The 24,459-nt window shown below is 41.3% G+C and overlaps 1 protein-coding gene across 1 annotated transcript; it reads right to left on the reverse strand.

Moving 5' to 3' along the window:
• On the reverse strand, positions 1-10,169 carry LOC143114809 (tubby-related protein 3). Its single transcript, XM_076276592.1, has 13 exons — positions 10,155-10,169; positions 7,221-7,347; positions 6,646-6,747; positions 6,410-6,523; positions 5,758-5,865; positions 4,012-4,155; positions 3,621-3,697; positions 3,301-3,468; positions 3,101-3,213; positions 2,780-2,888; positions 2,571-2,669; positions 354-529; positions 1-130 (listed from the first exon to the last, which is right to left on the reverse strand). The coding sequence occupies exons 1-13, from the start codon at positions 10,167-10,169 to the stop codon at positions 1-3; spliced, it is 1,482 nt and encodes a 493-aa protein (XP_076132707.1).
• Positions 10,170-24,459: the final 14,290 nt, after the last annotated feature.

Consider the following 24,459-nt stretch of genomic DNA (forward strand, 5'->3'; position numbering starts at 1 on the left):
CTATTCACAGGCCAGTTTCCCATCAAAACTTGACAGAGCGATGGCAAAGGCTTGAACAGCGCACATGGGGTAGTTATAATCCAATGTGAAGATGTCCTCAGCCACTCTTCCAAACTGCATCACAATGTAACTGCCTGAAACATGAAAAAATTCTCATCATGATAATCATACTGAATTGTATGTTCATGATGTTTCATACAATTGATCATGTGAGTCCTCATAGACAAAATATCAGTGTGCATGATGATGACCATTTGGCAATTATGTGTGCACTCATGAGTAATTGTGACATTTTCTTATTAAAAGTTTTCCAAAGAAAATACAAATATGTATGTATTCCAAAACAGTGCAACTTACTGTCTTTGCTGTGGACGATCTGAAAGTTCTTCACAGAAGCTTGCGTGACCCGACCATTGAAGTTGAGTACGTAAGACGCAGTGTCATCATTCCAAACAGGAGTCTTGTTGTGCAGCTCTATCAGGTTGTCCATCTGCCTGTTCTGATAGCGCATCAGTAGCCCATCATAGTCCTGGAGCAGGCACATGGCAGTGAGTTTGACTAATTGTGAGTTTAGTTATGCATGTCCATGTAATGTAAATAAATATGACAAAGTATTTCACAGCACATAGGCACTGATATGAATAATTAACCCAATCTAATGAAATTACTATGGCTTATATCTTGACATTGTTTATATGTAATAGGAGCTCATTAATCAACATTCAAAAATCTATATTTTACAGATATGAAGATATAATGATTAAAACATACAAATTATCATGAAACCCTCAAAATCACTGTTATTTAATAGTTAAACACTCCATAAATCTCCCCAAACATTCTCAGGTATACACATACACACACAAGCACCCACACACATCCATGAGTTTGCGCACGTACACCCATGTACTCATGTATGCGTACTGATGCACACTCATGCACACACACATAACAACATCCACTTTCCCTCTGAGACCTGCACCTGACTTTGTGGAAGTTTAGTAAGCAATTTGTCTCGAAAGAGAAACACAGGGAGTAGACCTACACTGTAGCAAATAGAGGGAGCAATCAGGCCTCAAACTTGGGGCTACAGGGTAGCAAGTCTGCAGCTTAACTGCAACACCAAAAAGCCATGGATGTTGGTATGGTAGTCAGGGCACATACTCAACCATAGTGATGACATTCTGTAAAACTTCAGGAAGCACACTCATGCACTTCACACATACAGGTGCCCCTCATACATCCATCCATCCACTGTACATCACAGGTTTGGTCACTAATGCATCGCCTTTCCATGGGGGCCCTCATACAGGGGTCAAACTGACTTATATACAAATATAATGCACTTGCTTCCCTACTTAGTATATTTGGTATGGCCATATGTGAGTCCGTTATGGTACAATGTTGCCTCAGGACAACAAGCAGTTTTTTGTAACACCCTACATTGATATGCTATAACACGTTGTTGATAATACATTTTAACTTTCTTATATATTAATTATATTGGTAACACTTTACTTGACGGGTGAGTTCATAACACATTCATAGCAGCTGTCATAAACTGCACATAAAGCATTCATGACTGTTTCATGAGACATGACTCAACATTCATACCAAACCTTTCATGAATGTGGAAGACAGAATGACAACAACTTGTCAAAAAAAAAGTCCAACAATCGCAAAGCAGCATTGCCATTTTTCTCTCCAGCCTTTGTAAATATTTCATGAATATCTTATGAAGTCTACATGGAATGTCACTTTACTATACAAGTTGTGAAGTATTCGTAATCACTGAGTTTAACACTGGGAGGTAAACTAGCCTACATTCAGCTGACAACGTATTTGTGTAACCTGGAAAGGTTGGACATTCCCAGTAGCAAAAGATGAGAAATCATCTGCAAAGGTTACATCATAAAACAAATACATTTTTATGAAACAAAAATTATTTGCTTGACCATGTTCTGTCTTTTTGGCACCCGAGTACCCCATTGACTCAGATGTGATGTGATCAGGTAAGAGGTTTGGAACAAAAATGGCAATGCTGCTTTGCGATTGTTGGACTTTTATTTTTGACAAGTTGTCATCGTTCTGTCTTCCACATTCATGAAAGGTTTGGTATGAATGTTGAGTCATGTCTCATGAAACAGTCATGAATGCTTTATGTGCAGTTTATGACAGCTGCTATGAATGTGTTATGAACTCACTCGTCAAGTAAAGTGTTACCATTATATTATATTATTATTATATTATATATTCTCATATTTTTTTCTTGATGATTTACTGGACTGTACTGTACTGAGAAATGCAATTTTCACAAGGGGAAATATGGTGTCGCAAGACACCTGCACAGTCCCTGAATGAGGAAGCAAAATGACTGCCTGTGAGTCATGTGACTTCTTTCTTGCAGTTGCAATGGATAGTACGGGAGTTCCCACCCCTGCTGAAGAATAATCCAATCAAATGGTTGTTTGATTTTGTTTAAACAAGCCAAATTAGGCTATGTTGCCTGGAGACAACACCGTACCATTGAGGGTTAAATTGCATTCAGAGACAAGTTTCATGTCACTCACGTTGCGGGCCTGGATTGGCACTCGCTCACTGTCCTCGTTCATCCCAGGGATGACCACAGTCATCTTCCTCGGGCCTTTGAAACCCAGGACATTAGTCTCCTGCCAAATGAAAAAGTAAAAATAAAATAAAGAGGTTTGATTTGCAGTTTGCATCCAGACTCCTTTCATTGAAATTGAAAATAATGATTTCTTGACCTTAAAGTACTCACATAGATAATTGCTGCAAGCTCTTGCCGAGCATTGGACATGTCTCTGAGGGCTCGGTCAGGATTAAGACCGTTATCAAACACAGTGAACTTGGTGCCCACAAGATTTGACCTATATCACATAGAGGGTTAGGAATTGTTCACTATAGTTTGTACCACAACTGTACTACAACAAATGACAAAAGTAAAAAAACATTAACTTCAGGAGAACACACATGCTTTTACATTTCAGTAAATACTTAAATCGTATTGTGTTGTATTTATTTAATTACAGGCTTAGTTGTTATCATTTATGTGAATGAAAAAAAAACATTAAATATTTACCTCAACTTCCCCACAAAATTTTCACCTCCTCGTGACAAATCAGTGGCATCTATTGATATCAAGTAATTTGAGGTTGTGCTTTTCTTACGTTTCCTCCCAGCCAACAAAAAGGTCTGCAAACATACATTAGTTTCATAAGATTTGGAAAAAAAATATTAAGTTAATGTTTTGATGCTGAGGTAAAGCTACCACTTCTTCACCTTCTTTTCATTGTCCAGGTGTATAAAGTATGTGGGGTAAAAGCCTCGGTCCATTCCCCTTTTGTCCCGCGTGACTTTGCATTTCACAGTGACCCCTTCAGGAGCAGGCTGGAGAACAAATTCTTCCAGGTCATCAAACTCTATTTCAGGCGATGGAGGTCGTTCCTCCTGAAAGGCGTTGGGAGAAACACATCGTCACCAAACCACATTTAAGATACATTTCTGATTCAACTTTTTCCATTCACAAAGATTTGCATATGGATATAGATGAAGAATTTGAATTGCAAATGCTTGAATAAAACTAAGTAGTGTGGAATGACCTTTTTGCTTTTTTTGCCTTTGCCCTTTTTTTTTTTAGTCGTCTCGGTGCCCTCATCATCACTGTCATCAGCTTTTGCTGAGGAGAAAGAACAGGTGTTAATTGATTGACTCCAATAGGCCTATTCATGTTGTGCCTAACAACAGGTCAACATAAACCACAGCTTCTTGCTTAAATATTTTTGTTACATCATGATTTAGCTTACATGACGTTTTGTGATATTTTTGATCTGAACTAATAGCATTACAGTTCCAGCATTATTGAAGTAGCAGTTCAGAAATCATACATTTGAACAATGTGTCAAAAAAGAAAAACAATTAGTTCTGGTCACTTACCCTTCTTCTTCCCCTTTTTGTCATTGTCCTTGTCTTTGCCTTTGTCTTTGTCTTTGCTCTTGTCTTTCTCTTTGCTCTTGTCTTTACTCTTGTCTTTGTCCCCTCCAGTTTGAAACATTGAGGCAGAACTTGCAGGGGGCTTCTTTTTGGATTTGCTAGGTTTATTCTCCGATTCACTTTCATCATCGTCAGACTTGGAAGCTGTCGACCAGTCAAGGCAAGAATACTTTCATTATTTGATATTCAACTGAATCATTTTCAGTAGTCACAAAGTCAAAGTATAAATTCACATTTTCACTATCACTGCAATCATGATATCAAATATGTTGACCACCATAAAAATAAAGACTCATATATGAGAATGCTGTTCATAGACTTCAGTTTAGCATTCAATACCATAATACCACAACAACTCATCAGCAAACTGGACAAGCTAGGATTCAGCACCTCCCTCTGCAACTGGCTGCTGGACTTCCTGTTGCAGAGACCACAAGCAGTACGTGTCGGGAACAACACCTCAAGCACTCTGACCCTGAGCAAGGGCGATGAGGCTCACTACAGAGAAGAAGTAGACCTGCTGGCTAAATGGTGCAAAGACAACAACCTCCTGCTGAATGTCAGCAAGACCAAGGAGATTGTTGTCAACTTTCAGAGAGACCACAAACAACTGCCACCACTGTCCATCGACGCAGATGCTGTGGAGAGAGTGAGTAGCACAAAATTCCTGGGGGTGCACATCAGCGACGACCTCTCCTGGACCACCAACACAGCATCACTGGCGAAGAAAGCCCAGCAGCGCCTCTACTTCTTGCGCAAATTGAAGAAGGCAAGTGCCACGCCTCCCGTCATGACCACATTCTACAGAGGGACCATCGAGAGCATCGTGTCCAGCTGCATCACAGTGTGGGGCGGAAGCTGCACAGATCAGAACAGGAAGACCCTCCAGCGCATTGTTAACACGGCTAAGAGGATCATTGGAGCACCACTCCCCTCCCTGCAGGACATTTACACCACCCGCCTCACCCGCAAAGCACTAATGATTGTCAAGGACACAACCCACCCTGCACACGAACTGTTCAGCCTCCTGCCCTCTGGAAAGAGGTACAGGAGCCTCCGCTCTCGCACCACCAGACTTGCAAGTAGCTTCATCCACCAAGCAATCAGGATGCTGAACACTCTACCCACTCTCCCATCACTGACAGCCCCCCCACCCACCAGCCAGCCAGGAACCTAGGAACCTAGGATCGATCCTGTCTACCCTAACCCCCCACCCCCCAGGACCGCCCTGTGGAACTGCACTGTGACTGCGCAGCCTAACGTGTTGCTGCTTCATATCAAACTTGATATACTGTACTTGAAATTACTGCATATCAATGTAAATATACAGTACACACAAGCACAAGTTTAAACTTCATGTAAATGTTATCAATGTTATTTATCACTCTGCCACAATGCTGCTGCTACTACTACTCTGTCAGAAGGTTACGCTAGGACTATGTAAATATACAACACACAACTACCTCTATTTTTTTGATATATGTTCTATATTTCTATATTTTGATATATGTTCTATATTTCAGTCTCGCACTTTAATGTCTGTATATATATTTTTTTTTATTGTCTATGGCTATGTCTATGTCTAAAGTATGTCTATGTCAGTATTTAAAGTATGTCTATGTCTGCATGGGAAAGTAAGAAACGAAATTTTCAATTCTCTGTATGACCAGTGCATGTAAAGAAATTGACAATAAAGCCGACTTGACTTGACTTGACTAAAAAGCATCTGATCACAAAATAGTTTACCTTTCTTTTTTGGGACAGGTGGTTTGTCTCCATTTATTTGAAACATGGAAACAGGCTGCTTTTTGGACTTGGAAGTCTTTTCTTTGGTGTCTGACTCACTTTTAGTGTCTGAAAAAACAACATGTTAGATGAGTGTGGGCATATTTTTAGATATTTCCAGTAAACCTGGCAATTCAATTGTGTTTAACACTTTTATCATTATGCAACATTATTCCCAACTACACAATATGGTTGTTTAAACAGTCCTGTGACTGCTATGTTGTAATATGGTTAATGTTGTAATATGGTGTAAGTTTATATTATTCAACTTATTACCATTCGCTTGATGACACTTCTCACAATGCAATACATCATTTCCAGTGAAACTGCTGTTTCGGGAGAGGCAATTTGGCAAGTGGCAAATATTATGGCAAATATAATATATGTTTAGTTTATTGCCTTGCCTTTCCTTTGCCTTTCAATAATGTTGCATAGAAGCAATCATAGTTAGAAATACTGTAAGTTGTGCATTATCACACATAACATTTAATACATTTTGCAAAATACTTAACAGAAAATGCTTCTGAAAGCATGTTTCAGAATGTCTACAATGCAGCCACACACACACACACACACACACACACACACACACAGTTCAACATTCTATACACACCTTTGGCCTTTGACTTCTTATCCTTGGCAACAGAGAGGGAACTCTCCTTTGTGATTTTTTTCTTGGTTGTTTTTTGACCACCATCACCATCATCATCATCTTCTGCATCTGAACCTGCAGTGACAATTCAAACAATTTCAGTTTCATTCATTTAATATTGCAGTGTACAGACCTAGACTTTTACTTGTATGTAATTTTCCAAGAGATAACAAGTCCTAATAATATAATGATCTTACTTATTTTCTTTTTGGGCACACTTTTAGCTTTCTTCTTTGTGTCCTTTTCTCCTGTTTCCTCTTTATCCTTCTCAGGTTTTTTTTTCTTCACTTTTTTTCCATCTTTTAATTTCGACACGTTGTACAGAGAACCAAAACAAAACAAAACAACATATAAATTGAATAGAAAGGCCCAAGTACTAAAGGCAAATTATTATCATACATCATGCCTTTAATACAGTTCTGTTGCAATAAAGTTTGATATATTGTTATCAGTGAATCAGTGAGCTATGAAATGGATGTGTAAACATCTAGTTTCAAATGCATAATGTGATATGGGTAGAGAGGTGCTAGCTATGCAGCTCACTTAGGTTTTATATTACCTGTAACTGGCTGGACTGACTTTGGGATAGGTGAGATTAAATGGGCTCCTTAAAATTAGGGGTAAAGGGTGGCACACTTAAATAAAAAACAAAACAAAGAGTGTGTGACACGTTTTTTTCTTTGATTCTATTTTCAAGACTAGAAATTCAAGGCACCTTACAACAATCCTCAGTGTGTGTTTTAGTTTTCAGTTATATTAAATGGGTTTTTACTTTTTGAAGGTGTGCTGCCTTCTTCGTCTGAGACTTCTTCAGTCTTCTTGGCTTTTGGCTTCTTTGGTTTGGCATCTGCATCGTTGGTCTTTGCTGAATCAGCTTCTTGCTTTTTCTTTTTAGGCTTCTTCAGATCCTGTTGGGAAAATAAAAGTGAATTTTAAAGTGTGTGTGTGTGTGTGTGTGTGTATGTGTGTGTGTGTGAGAGAGAGAGAGAGAGAGAGAGAGAGAGAAATACACAAAAACAATGTTGGGTTTGTTTTCAACATGGGAAGAGCAAACACCATAATGCTGCTTTGAGGATCAATGTGAAATCTTTGAGGAATCCTTTGTAGATAATGAAAGAAAGGCAAAAGGCATCATGTGCACACTATTAAATGGATAGCATGGTGTTCACACATCAGTTACTGTTTTTTCTCAAAGTATTCTAAAAACACACTGCCGTTTTGTAATGGTTAATAAAACAGTTGTGTTTCCCAATTCTGGATGCGTCAGTGTGATCTTCAGTTTCTCCGGTGACCACATTGAGCAAGAGACCATGTAATCTCATTAGGCCAAATCTCATGTGTCTATTTCTGTCCCAGTGGATGATACAATCACACACAGGACATTTAGAAACCTGGTAAAAACTTCACTATACTATTTCCCCCAGAGAAAGTGCCTCAGTCACCAAACATGCTATTTTGAGTTTGAAAGTTCAACTGAAATCTAGTCCACTCAAAACAAGAATAACCAGGTATTCCTGCTGTTAAATAATAATGCATGGCATCTACTCATCAGCACACACATCTTTTGCCGACAAATGTGATGTTTAGGAATGACATGTTATTGTCACTAGAACTTCTGCAGGTATTTGTATTAAAATATTTATGTAGACCTAATGTACATAACTTGTGCAAGATAAATCTTTTTTAAAAAGCAGTTGTTAGCAGTTGTAGAAGTTTTATGGGTTTCTTTCAGAATTTCACTGAATATTTTAATTGCACGATTTGTAATCCTTACAGCTAATTTAACTGTACCAGTGAGTTTTAGGGTTAGGCCCAGCAGCACTATTCTATTGTCCTATTGTCCTATTCTATTATCTCCTTCTGCTATTTAGCATTAGCATGTGTGAAAAGAACAGTAACTTTCCAAGTTCACTTAGCATCCTTTCCAAAAGTGTAGCCTAATAGCCTGATATTATTTTGTCACCATGTTTGAGAATAAAGCTCAAACATAAGCTCCAGAGGCAATGCTTCTTTTGCTGTTTGTTTGTTTCTTTCCTCTCTACGCCAACGTGTTAATTGTTCAAACCTAGCAGATGCTTTGCCTAGATTTGGAGAATCATTGGTTATAAGGTGACATCACTGAGATATTCCAGTTGATAAGATTTCCCTGTCAGCATGACTAATTCTGCCATGTTCAGGGACTGTACCACCACCACTGGTGTTTCCAGAAAACTAAATTGATAAAGTGGCTCTTAAAAATGATAATGGGACTTTCCCATCTTTAAACACTGACCAAACTGCTGTTTGCTCAAATTAGCATTAGCATGGAGTTAAGCATTACAAGAGTCAGTATTATGATTAGCTTCATCATAATTATAAAAAGGTTCTGTCTGTCATACAGCATGTCTTATACAGAATGTATATTATAGTCGCTTTGGACAAAAGTGTCTGCTAAGTAACCATAACCTCATACATGTCATGCAAATTCAGACTCGCTGACTGTTATACAAGTTACAGTGACATCTCATTTCCAGTTTAGAGAAAATTGAAAACCTGCCACTAGACACTAAGCCCTTACTTAAGAATTGAATTTCTTACTTTGCAACACTTTGAAGTGAACAAGTCAATGTTAATTGAAAAAGCAATCAATTTCACATTGAGGCTAGAATGGATGAGATATCTATCCTCCAAAGTCTCCTTTATATTTTCAGAATGGGCTTCTTTATTACACCTACACAGTCATTTTGTTCATCCATTTCCATACGCACATCTTGAGAATCCGCAATTAACAGGTAAGAGAAAAAGTAAACATTACAGCAAGAAATCATTTGACTCTTAATATGATTTAATGTTGATATAATTTTGATATAAAATGTAAGATGTATGGACCAGTGACCGCATGCTGGATTGAAGTCATAGCTTTTAATGGCAAAAGAGTAATGGAATTATAGATATTCAGCATGGTGGTCAAAATCTTGAGTACATCAATCTGAAATCAAGGTGTCTGTTGGGAGCAGCAGTCATGGGAGCAAGTTGACAGATAAATTAAACTTAACTTTTTGTCAGGCTCCACCTATCTATCAGTTACTCTGTATTCTTGCTCCCACTTCAGTACCAAATCGTACTCTATAAATTCTACTTTTACTCTAGTTTTGAGGATTTTTAACTTTATCCAAATTACGGCGCCATTTTTCCTGTCTTCCTTCCAGTTACAAGGACAGAGTACTAACTTGGCAGTTGGCACACACATTAATAGGAATCACGCGATACTGTACCACCTCTTACATCACTGATGCATAAGGGCTGCCAGCTCTTATGCCAGTTAATTTCCACCAGTTGCACTCCACTAACTATAACATAGACACAAATTGAAGCTTTGTGTTGCACCTTTTTTTCAAAGAAAATAGCTGTAATCTAATTGACTTCTAACAATTGTTAATGTATTTGCATGCATTTATGACATATAATATTGTTTTTATCACCTTAATGTTCGATGCAGGGGGTTCAGGCCCTGGGCTCTGTAAAGCACCTTGAGACTAATTTTAATTGTTATTGCTACTAAATAAAGGAATTTGGATTTAATTGATTTTTTACATTTATCAACATAGAAAGTACAGAATTGCATTTCCTCATCCAGTCTTAAAGAGATACAGGTGACTAAAGCTTACAGTGAAGTCATATTCAGTCGATAGAACAACCCTAATACCCTCCTTTCCCACAGCCGTACCTTTTCTGCTGACATGTTGAATGTACTGACATTGGATCAAGGGGAGGACCAGATCGATGAGATAAAATTAAATCGTTTTTAAATCCCTCTGAGTAGAAAAGAAATCGGTGTGATTCCAAGGAGAAGTGTGTGCCACCAGGAGAAGTTGATAATAGGATTCTCAGGATAGCCATCTGGCCCAGGAGGAACCATGAGGATGGGGTAGGCGTTGGACTGTACCATTCAATGTGAGCCCACAAACAGGTGCATACTGTCACTGGGTGCACACAATTTAATCACTGGGTGCATGCAGACTGTAGAAATATTTTTCTTCAGTCAAGCAGACTGTACAAATGTTTTTGTTCAGTCATGGGTGCATGTAGTTCAAGCACATACTCTCTCTCACTTTCTCTCTCTCTCTCTCTTTCTTTCTCTCTCTCTCTTACACACACATACACAGATACACACACAACATGAAAACACTCACCAGATGAGTTGTGGTCACTGGGGAAGCACTGGGCTGGAATCTAAAGAACAACAATAGTAGGGTCACTCACAAACTATTCTGAACAAGGTGCAAAGCATGCGATACATATGAGGCAAATAAGAGGAATTGTTGACATAATTTGAAGCCTTGTTACACTTTTCTTACTTGTCCATTGTCCAGACTTCCTTGAGCGTTCCCTTTTGTAGAGGCATTAGCTACTGTATTTTGCTAATTAGATGAATCAAATGTGCACTCTACAGCTCCACTGGATGTCTAAACCAATTACACAAGATAAGTGACCACTGTCTGACTGTTGCATCACTACAAAGCTTTAGTCTACTACACTAGAGTGACTGCTCATCCCCACACCTTCTCAGAACCATACTTCAAATCAAAAACTGCATTAAAACCATAAACATTACTATGTAAAGTCATTCTATCATTTAAACAAGAGTTTAAACAAGTCTTTCATAGTCTCCCGTCAGAATCTAAATGGCTTACTCCAAGAGGTGCTCTCCTCAGTGGGTCGAGTGAGATTGATGCTTTGTCATGTGCACACAAGCTAGCCTCCTCTGAGTAGAGAGAAGAACCCCCTCTGAGACGGCTCCCACCAAAACCCTCTTATGAAGCGCCCTTAAAGCTTGTGCTTTGGATCACCTATGGAAACCCTTAATAGGATTTGAAGTGGTTTCAGTTGGCCACCACATGGCTCCCCACTGAAACCTTTAGGATGAGGTCAGCTCAGGAAAGACAAGAGGGGAATCCTGTGATCCTTATACCAAACAAAACCATGTACTTCAAGGATCATACTGATTTGCAAAATAAATCCTGCTTTGACAAAACATTTAAAGAATGTTAAAGAATATCTTTATGTTTATTGAGTGAGTCATTGTCCTGCATGATTAAGTAGGCCTACCTCTGTATTATAAACATAATCTGCACATTATATTTGAAAAGATCTAGGAAATTCTGAGAAAGCTCTTAATTGGTTTGCATCCTACCTCAAAGGCTGTTCCTTCAGTGTGTCTTGGCAAAGACAAGTATCAAAGTCTCATGACAACACCACAGGTGCACCTCAGGGATCAATTCTTGGTCCACTCCTGTTCTCCATTTACACCATTTCCTTAGGTGAGATCATTCACTCCCATGAATTTGCCTAGATTATGCTCAACTTTATCTGTCTTACCTGGTCACTACAATTTTCCATGCCTTAGGGGTGTTTTAGTCTGGGTGAAAGATCGACAACCTCAACTCAATCTCTCCAAAAACTGAGATACTGGTATTCCAAACTAAGCTATTTCCCAACAGATCCGTGTCCAGGTTGGCTCATCTTCATTGATCCCTGCTAAAACGGCATGTTGGGTGTCACAATTGAAGACCAACAACATTTTTCGGAACATTAAATCCCAGTCACGGTCATATTGGTTTATCCTATACAATATTCAGAAGATCAGGCCATAACACAATATACCACACAACCTCTTGTGCAGGACATGGTTTTGGTGACACATGCATTATTAGCTGGCCAACCTGATTACATAGTGAGATCATTAGATGGCTCTGAATGCAGCAGCACGTCTGCAGCAGCACATGGAACTCCTCTGTTAGTTACTCTTCATTCATTTAGCTAGTGTGAATTTTAAATCCCTCACTCTGGCCTATATGACACTTGGATTTGCAACTTGCTATCTTGATTCCATGATCGTTCTATGCTGGGTTTATTTCCAGCAAACCCAAAGCACCATGGCAGAATATCCCAACTGTAGCAAACCAGAAGAGAGAATGCAGGAATCTAATGTAAATTTAGAAAAACTAAGCTTCAAATTCACTACACCTTCAAAGACAGACATCATGCCTATAACTCTGAGTTAAAGGATAATTCCGGTATTTAGCACTTTGAGTCCCTTTTCTGGTTTGTTTTGGATGAACTAGAGTGGTGAACACTGTAAAGGAGTCGACACTATGGGGAGACACGGACACAGCGAATAGGTTTAAAAGCCCGAACTCAGGGAAACTTTAATCCTCGTAACTTGCTCGCATGTCAGTTTAAAGTTACACACAAGTCGCGCCACTCAACGTCATCAGAACACGACACAGTAAACAGTACACAACAACTCAACAGATAAAAGCGTAGGCTGTGACTGCAACAATACCATTCAAGTGAACACATAATGGCTGGCTGTGAATTATGTACAACGTGGTGCCCCTACACATGCCCCCCCAGAATTCACAAAGACAGACAAGTTCATCCGGTGAGGTGGGCACAGTGCTCGGCCAAACTTGCTCTGGCCATCAGGCACTGGGGCCGCAGGTACAGGAAGTTCAGGGTTCGTTGACTGTGGAAGCGCGGTAGATGGAGGACGGCCCCGCCGTGGGGGCTGGGCAACCACCACCGGAGAGTCCAAGTCCAAGTGAGAGGGTTTAAGGCGGTCCACTGACACCCGGTCTCGCTTGCCCCCGATGTCGAGGACAAAAAATGTGTCCCCTGTTTCCAGCACCCGGAATGGACCATCATAGGGTGGACGAAAGGGGCTGCGGTGAGCATCATGACGAATGAACACATATGCCGCATCCTGCAATCCTGGCAAGAGCTGTGAACGTGGCATGCCGTGCTGAGAGGTGGGCACTGGCGCAAAAACCTGGGCACCATGGAGGTGCGCCTGCCGCTGCTCGCCAGCAGACCATGGGTGGGTAATGTTGCACACTTGAAGTAACAGGGTCTTGACAACAAGTGTGTCGAAAGTTGTTAGTTTATTTCAAACTCCTTCATGAATTACATTCCGTTTTCATTACCAAGTTGTTCTCTTTGTCTCGTTACTCTCTAAGTTTCGTTTTCCTCTCCAAGTTTCGTTTTCCTCTCTTCACTTAATTACATGAATTACTCCATTAATAATCCTGCATTGCCACCTACTGGACAAAAATGGTAACCTCATCGTGACTTCTAACATGTTGGAATGAACACAACAAAAAAAATAGAACATATCATGGGGTGTACACTACAGTAACATCAGGCAAGAAATCACCAGGCACCCGCAGAGGCTGTCCATAGACCAACTCGGCCGCGGATGAAGAGAGATCCTCTTTGGGAGCAGCACGCAGACCAGGGTTGGGTCAGATTACTTTGAAATGTAATCCATTACTGACTACAAATTACATGGCAATTTTTGTAATCAGTAACGTAATCAGGATTACCAAAAACATGTAACGTAATCTGATTACTTTAGGATTACTTTTAGATTACTTCAATAAATATGTCCCTTAAGTAAAAGACACCACCACTGAATTGATGAAAGAATTCTCATTCAGTTTTTCTGTTTATTATTTCATTACATCTAAAATAATCTTTGCTCTGAGTAAAGTATTCCTGTGTGAATTAACTGATATTTTCCTCCAAAAATCTTAATGTAGCCCCTTGTTTTAGTGTTCCCATTTACTTTGAGGTCACCAGGTCCCATTGTCTGAAAAACACCCAAAACTAATACATTTCCATAGCTATTCTCCACTTTGGGGGTGGTATTTTGGTGGTTGAAATTTTCCCCATCCCAAAATTGATCACTTAGTCATCATAGATTTGTTATCATGGATCACTATTCTCCAAACATGCACAACTCAGCTTAACCTTTATAAGGGCACACCTGGACAATGAATTTAGCTTTCGCTGAATTTTTTTGACCCAGGGACATGGCCTGAGATTGAATGACACCATGTCTATTTCAATTGTGGGGGTGAGAAAATTATTCCTTTGGGATGTTTTTCAACCAGGGGGACCTGGTGACTTTCTCAAAGTAAACGGTGACACTAAAACAAGAGGCTACATTAAGATTAGGAGGAAAAGATCAGGCAGTGTGCCGAGAGACCTGCCCCAATAGTAAATACGTTAGTAATACTCTTTTGATCCCGTGAGGGAAATTTGGTCTTCCAATCCGCAAAAGAGGTGAAGCACACACCAACCCGGAGCAGTCAGCTGTCTGCTACAACGGCGCTCGGGGATCAATGAGGGGTTAGGTGCCTTACTCAAGGGCACTTCAGCCATGGATGTGGGCATGGGAGAGCAGTGCTCAACCACTTCCCCCGCCCACATTTTTTCTACTGGTCGGGGATCGAACGAGCAAGCCCGAAGCTTGTTGAATTAAAAGATAACTAGGCTATCATTAAAAAGTTGCATTGCTTGCATGATAAAATGTAATCAGGTAATCCCCAACAATGTAACTGTAATCTGATTACACAATTTTTTATTGTAATCTGGGCTGATTATAGTTACTTGATTTTTGTAATCTGATTACGTAATCCAGATTACATGTAATCCGTTACTACTAGGGATGTCCGATATTGGCTTTTTTGCCGATATCCGATATGCCGATATTGTCCAACTCTCAATTTTCGATTCCGATATCAGCCGATACCGATGTCGATATGTGGGTTATTTTTCCTCAAAACTAATTTAGGTAACATCACATATCTCCTGTTGTGGAATTAACACAACATGCTTAATGTTATTGTGATGCCCCACTGGATGCATTCTTGAATGCAACAAGGGATACCTTCTTATACGTGATTTCTGCAACAATGGTAGGCTAGCCTACTGAAAACGTTTGGATATTCTGTTGTTTTCTGCTGTTGGTTAAATAGATAGACACACATATAGGGAAAACACTTGATATTGAATTTATGTGCTACAATGCAGGCCTGTTAACTGTATGACAACAGTGGTTTATTTAAACTACATCATAAGGATTTATTTCGTCAGTCATCATGCTCATTTTAATGAGTAAGAATGAAAGTTCTGCTGTATTTATTGCCAACAAAATTCCGCGATATCTCCCGCGAGTCACGTCAGGCAGACTGTAGCCTGTCTGTCCGGGATGAGCTGCCCTCTGTTGTAGCTCCTCCCGGCTAGCCTCTAAAGATCACGTTTACGCATAGCGTTTACTTAGTAAGCCAGACTCAGTCCATCTCAAACAAGCCTATTGCAAATCGCAAGTTTAACGTCAGAAGGAGACACTTGAAAATAATTCCAAACCACAGACATAATGTTGAAACAGAGCGAGCAAGTTACTGCAGCCATCCACGCTTGTTTGTATGCTTCAAGACGCAGCTTGATGAGGTCATCATCTGTGCGCCGGTAAACACTTCAGGAGCGCATAGGCACTAACGCAAGCATTATTTTATCGGTTTTAAGGCAAAAAAAATCCGATAACGATATTAACAGATATTACATTTTTATGCTAATATCGGGCCGATAATATCGGTGGGCCGATATTATCGGACATCTCTAGTTACTACCCAACCCTGACGCAGACCTAACATCACCCAAAGCAAACGATCCACCCAGCTGACGTCACGGAGGCTCGCCCGCAACGCGGCTTTCAGTGAGCGGTGAAAACGCTCACACAGTCCATTGGCTTGCGGGTGATAAGCTGTGGTGCGGTGCACTCGCGCTCCATGTTCAACCACGGTGAGCAGGTAAGTGAAACCGTGGGAGGGCGGCAAAGGTCCCACTAGGTCCACATGCACGTGGTCGAAACATTTCTCAGGGACGTGAAAAGTTTCCAGAGGGACTTTGGAGTGACGGTGCACCTTGGCCCGCTGACATTCAAGGCAGGCGGCGGCCCAGTCACGGACATCCTTTTTGAGGACATGCCAAACAATTTTTGCTGCCACCAGCTTCTGTGACGCTCTCCTGGCGGGGTGAGAAAGGCCATGAAGAGCATCAAAGACCTGCTTGCGCCAACTGCTAGGGACAATGGGCTGGGCCTGACCTGTGGAAACATCACAAAGCAGAGAAACACCCGCGCCGCTGAAAGGGACGTCCGCCAAACGCAGTCCACTGATGGCAGTCCTGTACGCCTGGACGTTAGCGTCATGGACCTGGTCCGCTGCCATACATGCATAATCCACTCCAAGATGCACTGCCCCCGCAAAACGACGAGAAAGATAGTCTGCCACCTGATTGTCCTTTCTTGCCACATGCCGAATATCCGTCGTGAACTCTGAAATAAAAGAAAGCTGACGCTGCTGCCGAGCAGACCATGGCGGCTCCGAAACCTTGGCCATGGCAAAAGTTAAAGGCTTGTGGTCCACAAAGGCAGTGAACGATCGGCCTTCAAGCAGGAAATGGAAGTGTCGTGTGGCCAAGAAAAGGCCAAGCAGCTCCCAGTCAAACGTGCTGTACTTCCTCTCCGTTGGGTGCAACTGCCGGCTGAAAAAGGCCAGCGGCTGCCAAGCACCATCGACCAGCTGCTCGTGGACGGCCCCTACAGCATAGTCAGAGGCGTCAGTTGAGATGGCGATAGGTGCATCTGAGGATGGGTGGGCTAGCATAGTGGCATTGGCCAAGGCCGTCCTTTCCCCTGTCCAGTCGATGGTGTGTTTAGCAGCTCTACCCTTAAGAGCCTCATAGAGGGGACGCATGAGGTGAGCTGCACGTGGAACGAAGCGGTGATAGAAAGTCACCATGCCTAGGAATTCCTGTAGGGCCCTGACCGTGGCTGGTCGCGGGAACTGGCCAATGGCCTCCACCTTAGCCGCTAGCGGAGCCGCCCCCTCGGTCGTGACATGGTGGCCAAGGAAATCAATGGCAGACAAACCGAAATGGCACTTTGCTGTGTTGATGATCAGTCCATGATCATCCAGACGCTGAAACAGAACCCTGAGGTGCGCCAGGTGTTCAACCTTGGAAGTACTAGCTACGAGGATGTCTTCCAAGTACACAAAAACAAACAGCAAGTCACGCAGAACACTGTCCATGAGTCGCTGGAACGTCTGGGCGGCGTTTTTTAACCCAAATGGCACGCGGATGAGGTCCACCTTTGAAAAAATTATCTTACCAGCCAAGTGAGCAGAAAAGTCCTGAATATGGGGAACAGGGTAGTGGTCAGGTGTAGTGGCCTCATTCAAGCGATGGTAGTCACCGCATGGACGCCAGCCACCGCCAGGCTTCTGAACCATATGTAGTGGTGAAGCCCAATGGCTATTAGAACGCTGTACAATGCCGAGGCGTTATGTACAACGTGGTGCCCCTACAACACCGAAATTTTGACGATGGGTCCTGTCTCGACTTTCTGACTCGTTTTGAATCGCCTTTGACTGGCTGGCTATGGTCATGACATGCACAAACATGTCCTTAAAACAACCCTTAATGTTCGTTTTCAAAACTGTGCAACTCACCGAGTGGTTAGTGGTGGTGTTCGACAAATGAATCAGCGCAATGTATGATTTAAATCCTTGTTATTTGCTATTGTCTAACTATTTTTTCAGATACCTCACAACCGTGTATAAACTTCCGCTCAATATTTGAGTCTGAAGCATAGGCAGTAAAAGAAGGTCTCGCGGGGGAAAGACTACAACCGTAAACAGACCCCCTTTCCGTTTCCGTAGCGCAGTGATATCAAGGAGCAATGAGTCTTCCAACAGAAATCAATGGGATTTTACAAAATGGTAAATAAAACACGACAGAAACTGTATTTCGATACGCTACTTGTTTTGGAACATCAATGGACATCACTAACCACTCGGTGAGTTGCACAGTTTTGAAAACGAACGTTAAGGTTTTTTTTTGGCATGTTTGTGCATGCAAATAGCCAGCTAGTCAAAGGCGATTCAAAACGAGTCAGAAAGTCGAGACAGGACCCATCGTCAAAATTTCTGTGTCCACCACTCTAGTTCATCCCAAACAAACCAGAAAATGGACTCAAAGTGCTAAATACCGGAATCCTTTTAGTAGGGCCAGATAATCTTATTTCTCTAATATCATCAGCAAAAATATTAACAACTCTCGTGCTCCTCTTCGCCACTGTTGATAAGCTAACAAATTCTGCTACACAGCTAGGCCTACCACAACAATGTATAGGGAAGGTTAATGAGAAAGTAGTTAACCAGATTACTTACACATGAATGGCCTCTATGATAACCTCCAGTCATGCTTTCATCAGTATCACAATACTGAAACAGTATAAGTATAAGTATATATACTCTTTTGATCCCGTGAGGGAAATTTGGTCTCTGCATTTATCCCAATCCGTGAATTAGTGAAACACACTGCACACAGTGAACACACAGTGAGGTGAAGCACACACTAATCCCGTGGCGCTCGGGGAGCAGTGAGGGGTTAGGTGCCTTGCTCAAAGGCACTTCAGCCGTGGCCTACTGGTCGGGGTTCGAACCGGCAACCCTCTGGTTACAAGTCCGAAGTGCTAACCAGTAGGCCACGGCTGCCCTTTAAAGGTTTTAAAGGGACACCAGGCAACGTTTTTGTGTTAATTAATCATCTTCGTAAGTCGGTATATGGTTAAATGACTCATTACAGGACGAATGAAGACTCTCTCGCCCACCCCTACTGCCTGTAGGAAGAATATCCCGCTTGCAAGTTCAGTGTAGCGTACCCGGCGACCGAAGCAGTTTCAGTTTCCATCCTGCATCCACAGCACAGAGGGAGGCTAACGAAACGCTAGCGATTGTTGCAAACGTGTGTATAATGGCAGAGCCGGCAAAGAAGCAGCGAAAACCCTTGACGGAAGATGCAAAGAAAAGGAAAAGAGCTTCAGACCGAGCGAGGGGGAGTTTCGTAAAGAAAAAGCATCAGGCTTGCCTGGTGTCCCTTTAAATGGCATCTCTCTGAACACAGACTCAGTAAAATAACAGACATCCCAACCTGCAAAAAGTCATTTCAGGGAGGTATCACGAAGCCCCCCCCCCCCCTCCAAAAAAAAAGACTTTAGCCTATATAGATACTGAAATACAGATTAATATGTTTGTTCAGTAATGTCTAGTCAGTACACCAAATAAGGAAGATAGGAAGATAGAAATTGTGAAAATAAAATATGTACATTTTGGTAGTTTGGTCTTTTTTTTTGGTCTTTTCATTTAGCCTTGGCAATTAGCCATGTATAGGCCTGAATATAGAATAATATGCACATAAATTGCTACTAGTTAAACTCACCTCAACATGTCTTTTGCAATCATTTAACCTGCCATGGGAAATGCTAAAGTCACTGTTACAAACAGTGCAGCGTGCAAGACTAGGCCTATCATAATTTTTTACTCTTATGAGACAAGGGTACACTTTGAAATGGGTCTTACATTTTTCTTTTTTGGGGGGCACTGACTCCATGACGCTCCTGTTCCTAGATACACTGAACTGATTAAGTTCGGGAGAAAAGAGATAAAAAGCCCGCCTACACTGAAAACTGATTGGTTGATTTAGCAAAACAGGCCATTCAGAATGCTCTCTGTCTTGGATGCGCTCAGGCACACACGCACCACCCCTCTCTCTCTCCCCTGTCGTGTGCGCGCTACACTCAGATGCACTCGCGATTTGAAGTCTAGGTCTCGCGTGCGTGCTCTTGATTGCTCGCTCTAGATTCCGGGAGATTTTATCTAATATGCGGGCGTCAGGGAGCCGCTGTTAATATGCGGGAGACTCACGGAACTTCCGGGAGACTTGGGATGTCTGAAATAACTGTTGTGGTACTGCTAGATCTCAGTGTAGCTTTTGGCACAAACCACTACTAAAGAGACTAAAACTGTTGGACTTTCTGGCAGTGTCCTTAGATGGTTCATGTCCTACCTTGAACACAGATTACTTTGTCCCTATTGGTATCTATGTATTGAAGAAAACTGCTATGCCACATGGAGTCCCACAGGGATCCATTCTTTGGCCACTTTTATTATGACCGCCGCTAGCGAAGCTAGCGAAGCGGTCATATAGATATTGTCAAAGTTTTTTTTTTTTTTTTTTTTTCGTCATCTATTTCCTGAATTTTTGGTCAACGATACCCGGGACACCGAACCACCGGGGCACATGAAATTTGGTGGGTATGTAGCCCCACTAGACTTTTACGGAAAAATTTTGTTTCGTCCCCGGGGGCCACTCCCCCCCCCCCCCCCCCGTGCTGGGCCCCCCGAACCGCAAAAAAAGCAGTTTTTCCTAAATAACTACCTGAACCGTGGCACTGAGGATGAAGAATATTTTATGGTATGTTGGTCTCAAGGGCCCACATCAACCTGGCCCATAATCACTCATTTGTGATTTGCACCCGCCCAGTAAAAAATGAAAATGCAATATTATTCTGCTTTAATCGCCCCTATCTTCAGTTAAGATGTTCAGAACTGCACCAAATTGTATGTGTATGATTGACCTGCCATTCTCTGGGGGTATGCCAAGTTTCGTAGAATTTCATCCATGGGGGGTCTAAAAAAAATTAGGTTATGTGTACATTTAGTGACTGTACACTCATTGGCCTGTAGATGGCGGTTAAAAGTGGGTTGGAAAAACAATGGACGCTTCCTACAAGGACTTTACCGCAGAGAACGTCTAATAAGGATAGGACGATGTACACATGAAATGTAATTCCCATTTCTTCTTGAAGCCGAAACAAATCTGAGAATGTTTATCGGACATGCTTGGATTTTTACTGCAGGTACGTTAATCTTATAATATCAATAAGGACCTAGGTAATGTTACCGTTAGCATTGGTTGAGTGATGGAGGCCAATTTGATTGATTGCATTTGTAGAAAACTATAAATGCGGTTATACCAAGCAAATTGATAGCAGCACTGTAATTGTATCTTTCGACTGTCATTTGTTGCACGTGCTACAAAAATCATTCTGTGCAATGGAAGATTTACCAACGTTACACCGGTCTGATACAGTTTTGCCTATACATGCGTGAGACTGAGACGCCTGTTTATTTTGTTTTAGGTGCGTGCAGGGTGTGAGGGGAATCGATGTGCTTTGATTCCAGCTTGGTAGTTGTAGTCTGTGAAATTAAAAAGCACGTGTGTGTGAAGTATCCAAACAATGACACCTTCATTTCATTATGGCTGCTTTAGCAACACACCTTAAGCTATTGTGTAGTGGGTCCCATTTAGAAGTGGCTACTTCATTCGCGATTTCCTTGACTCATGGAGCTGCGTGAATTTTATTACAACTTTTCGCCACGATATGGCAGTTTAAGTCCGCTTGATACTGTGGCGTAAGCCATTGGTTTCCAAAGGAGATTTTATTTGTGTCGCCAGCATAGCCTATTGACAATTTATGTTGTAAATAGGCCTACCTTATAGGCCTACCTGTAGCTTAGGGAAGCTAACAGCTTTCTATTAGGATCTAGTTTGTTAGTTACAGTTTTGTCATAACTCCCTGATGCATTTTTGCATTTACAATAGCCAGAGCGTGGATATCTCAATCGGAAAATTAAACAATATCGGGCGCCTATGGACTAGGCTGGGTGAACCCAGCCTGATCTGCCCGCTATTTATTTTTTGATTTCTTAAAAGATTGAGCTTGGTCGACTAGCCATGGACCTCAGTTACACAATGCAAGGGAACATGAATCAGCCTATTTTTGCACGAACAATAACGGACAACAGCTCTTCAACTTTGGCCCGTTAAAATGTGTATGAACAGTCTAGCGACGCATTTCATCAAGGCCCATTTGGACATGTCAGTTATTTGCACCACTGGTTAGATGTAAAACAGCATTTCGTTTCAGACTACTGTTACTTAATTTGTGCATTAACAATAATGTTTCAGACTACTGTTACTTAATTTGTGCATTGACAATAAAGTATTACATGAACTAAAGATGACTAAAATCTTATGTAGAAGAAGAAACATTCACAAAAAATCCATCCATCCAAAAATGACCTTTGTTTTTGATAGCTGTTGAAAACGGCATGGAACTGACAGAGATGTTTTTGTTAATTAATTAATAAATAAATAAATAAATAAATAAATAACATTATGCTGATACCGTTTGCTTTTCCCAAATACAATGTAGCCTACAGGTGTAAGTGACCTTTCATCAATCCAGTTGCAATGGATGAACTGTGATGAACTGCCCTACTTGTGATTGTTTAGAGATTTTAAAGGTTTTATAACAATGCTACATCTTCTTTGGCTATTCTACAATCTATTCACCTTTTCAGCACCAGTAGGCTACTTTCTGTGCAGCCGCACACACACACTCAGGCATGCCAAACAAGCATACACAAAAGTTTCAAGAGTGGGGGATGGAATAAAATATGGAGACAAATTGAAGTGTGATTTATTTTCGCGGAACGGATGTACAGGACTGAGCGGCGGTCATATTTTGTACCACTATGCGGTACATCTAGTTTATCCCCCAATTTGTCGTATTTGGTGGAGAGCCCCTTTCTCATTAAAATGACTAGGCCTATCTTCATCTTTGAACACAACTCAGTAATTTTTGCTAAAATTTACATTCGTTATTGAATCCAAACTGATTACATCCTCTTAAAATATCTTTAAATTGAACCTAGACTAAAAAATGGAAACACTATGGAAAACTGGCCCTCTTGGGATGACTTGTGTTCAGCAAATAACACATTCAATCCTTTTTTTATCTGCACTGTGACGCAAAACTCTATTATCATTGTTATTAAATCCCTTGTCAGATAGGTACATACATACATACATACACACACATACATAGATACATACATACACACACATACATACATACATACATACATACATACATACATACCAGTACATGGATGGATGGATGGACACATTACTTTTTTCATCCCCAAATAGTGGTCAGGGGTGACTTTCTATATGATAATGGTCCTTATACAGTGAAAGTGAAGACACTTTTCATGTGTCACGCCGTACAACCCCCCCCGCCCTCTCCTCTCCCCCCTTCTCTTCCTCTCTCCCTCTCTTGCCTATTCCCACCATGGTATACTGTAACAATATATAATACTACTGATTACTTATTGACATTAACCATTTTGATTTTCAGTAATACTAACCCACTCTACATCTCTCTTTCTTCCCCCTTACTGTACCTCACTTGTGAGGTATATCATCACCAGTCATCAACCATCCGTGTGTTGGCCCTCCTCTCACCCATCTCACCTGAAGTCCCATCCTCGACTGCCCTATTACTGCCAACCCACCACATGCCCCTCAACAACTCCCTTCCCCTGGACAATTCCAACGCTGGACTATTGAACTTTCTGTCACTAAATCAGGAATAATGTATTACCATAACGGATACGTAATCATCCCACCTCTTGTAACTTTCAGCTCAAGTGCTTAACACCATGTCTTATTCTCTACACCCGACTATCATATGCATTTGTCATATATACAGACCTTACTGTCATGTACTGACCCTAGGCAGATGGGTCAGGCCCTTGAGTCGTGGATCTGCTCGAGGTTTCTTCCTATATATATCTCCAATTCTAGGGAGTTTTTCCTCGCCCCTGTTACCCATGGGCCTCTCTCTTGCTTTTCTTTTCTTCCTTTCTTTCCTTCTTTCTCTGATTGCCTACATTCTGTAAAGCGCCATGATACATGTGTTATGTTTTGGCGCTCTATAAGCACAATAAATTGAAATTGAAATTGAAGTTTAAAGGACAATTCCGGCGCAAAATGAACCTGGGGGTTAATAACACATTTGTACGAGTTCGACCGTTCGCTGGGATTTATTTTCATGCTAGTCGAATGTGACCAGTTTTATTGCAAACCGCTAATTAGCTTTTAACGCTAGCCTTCGGGGCACACGTACAGTAGAAAGAAATCGCTATTTCTATACCACTAACAAGGCTCAAAATAGCACCACACTTAAACAGTAGCATAATGAGGGTCTCTACATGTAAAACGAAGCATTGAGAACTTTGTAAGTGTACAGGCAGTTTATTAAAAAGAAACACATTACCGTTCACGTCTGGTTGTTCACATATACAGGCAGGCGATGTGAACTAAAATCATGTAATTTGCTCAATATAGGCCTATCAGAAATAAGCTCCGATGTAACATAACTTGTATAGTGTACTTACTTAGTGCAGTGTTTCTCAAACTTTTTCAGACCA

This window comes from Alosa pseudoharengus, unplaced genomic scaffold (genome assembly GCF_046254945.1).
Source record: "Alosa pseudoharengus isolate Yale_2024_CS ecotype anadromous, Long Island Sound unplaced genomic scaffold, YU_APseudo_1.1 YU_APseudo_1.1_scf_9, whole genome shotgun sequence".
NCBI classification, from domain to species: domain Eukaryota; kingdom Metazoa; phylum Chordata; class Actinopteri; order Clupeiformes; family Clupeidae; genus Alosa; species Alosa pseudoharengus.

Bases quoted from the DNA above. Each gene is read 5' to 3' on its own strand.
- LOC143114809 (XM_076276592.1), bottom strand. The intron at 3,698-4,011 runs GCAAAGACAAAG...CTTTCTCCTCAG, and splicing joins GAGCAAAGAGAAAGACAAGA to CAAAAGCTGATGACAGTGAT. The intron at 131-353 runs GTTGCACTGTTT...TGTTTCAGGCAG, and splicing joins GTCCACAGCAAAGACAGTAA to TTACATTGTGATGCAGTTTG.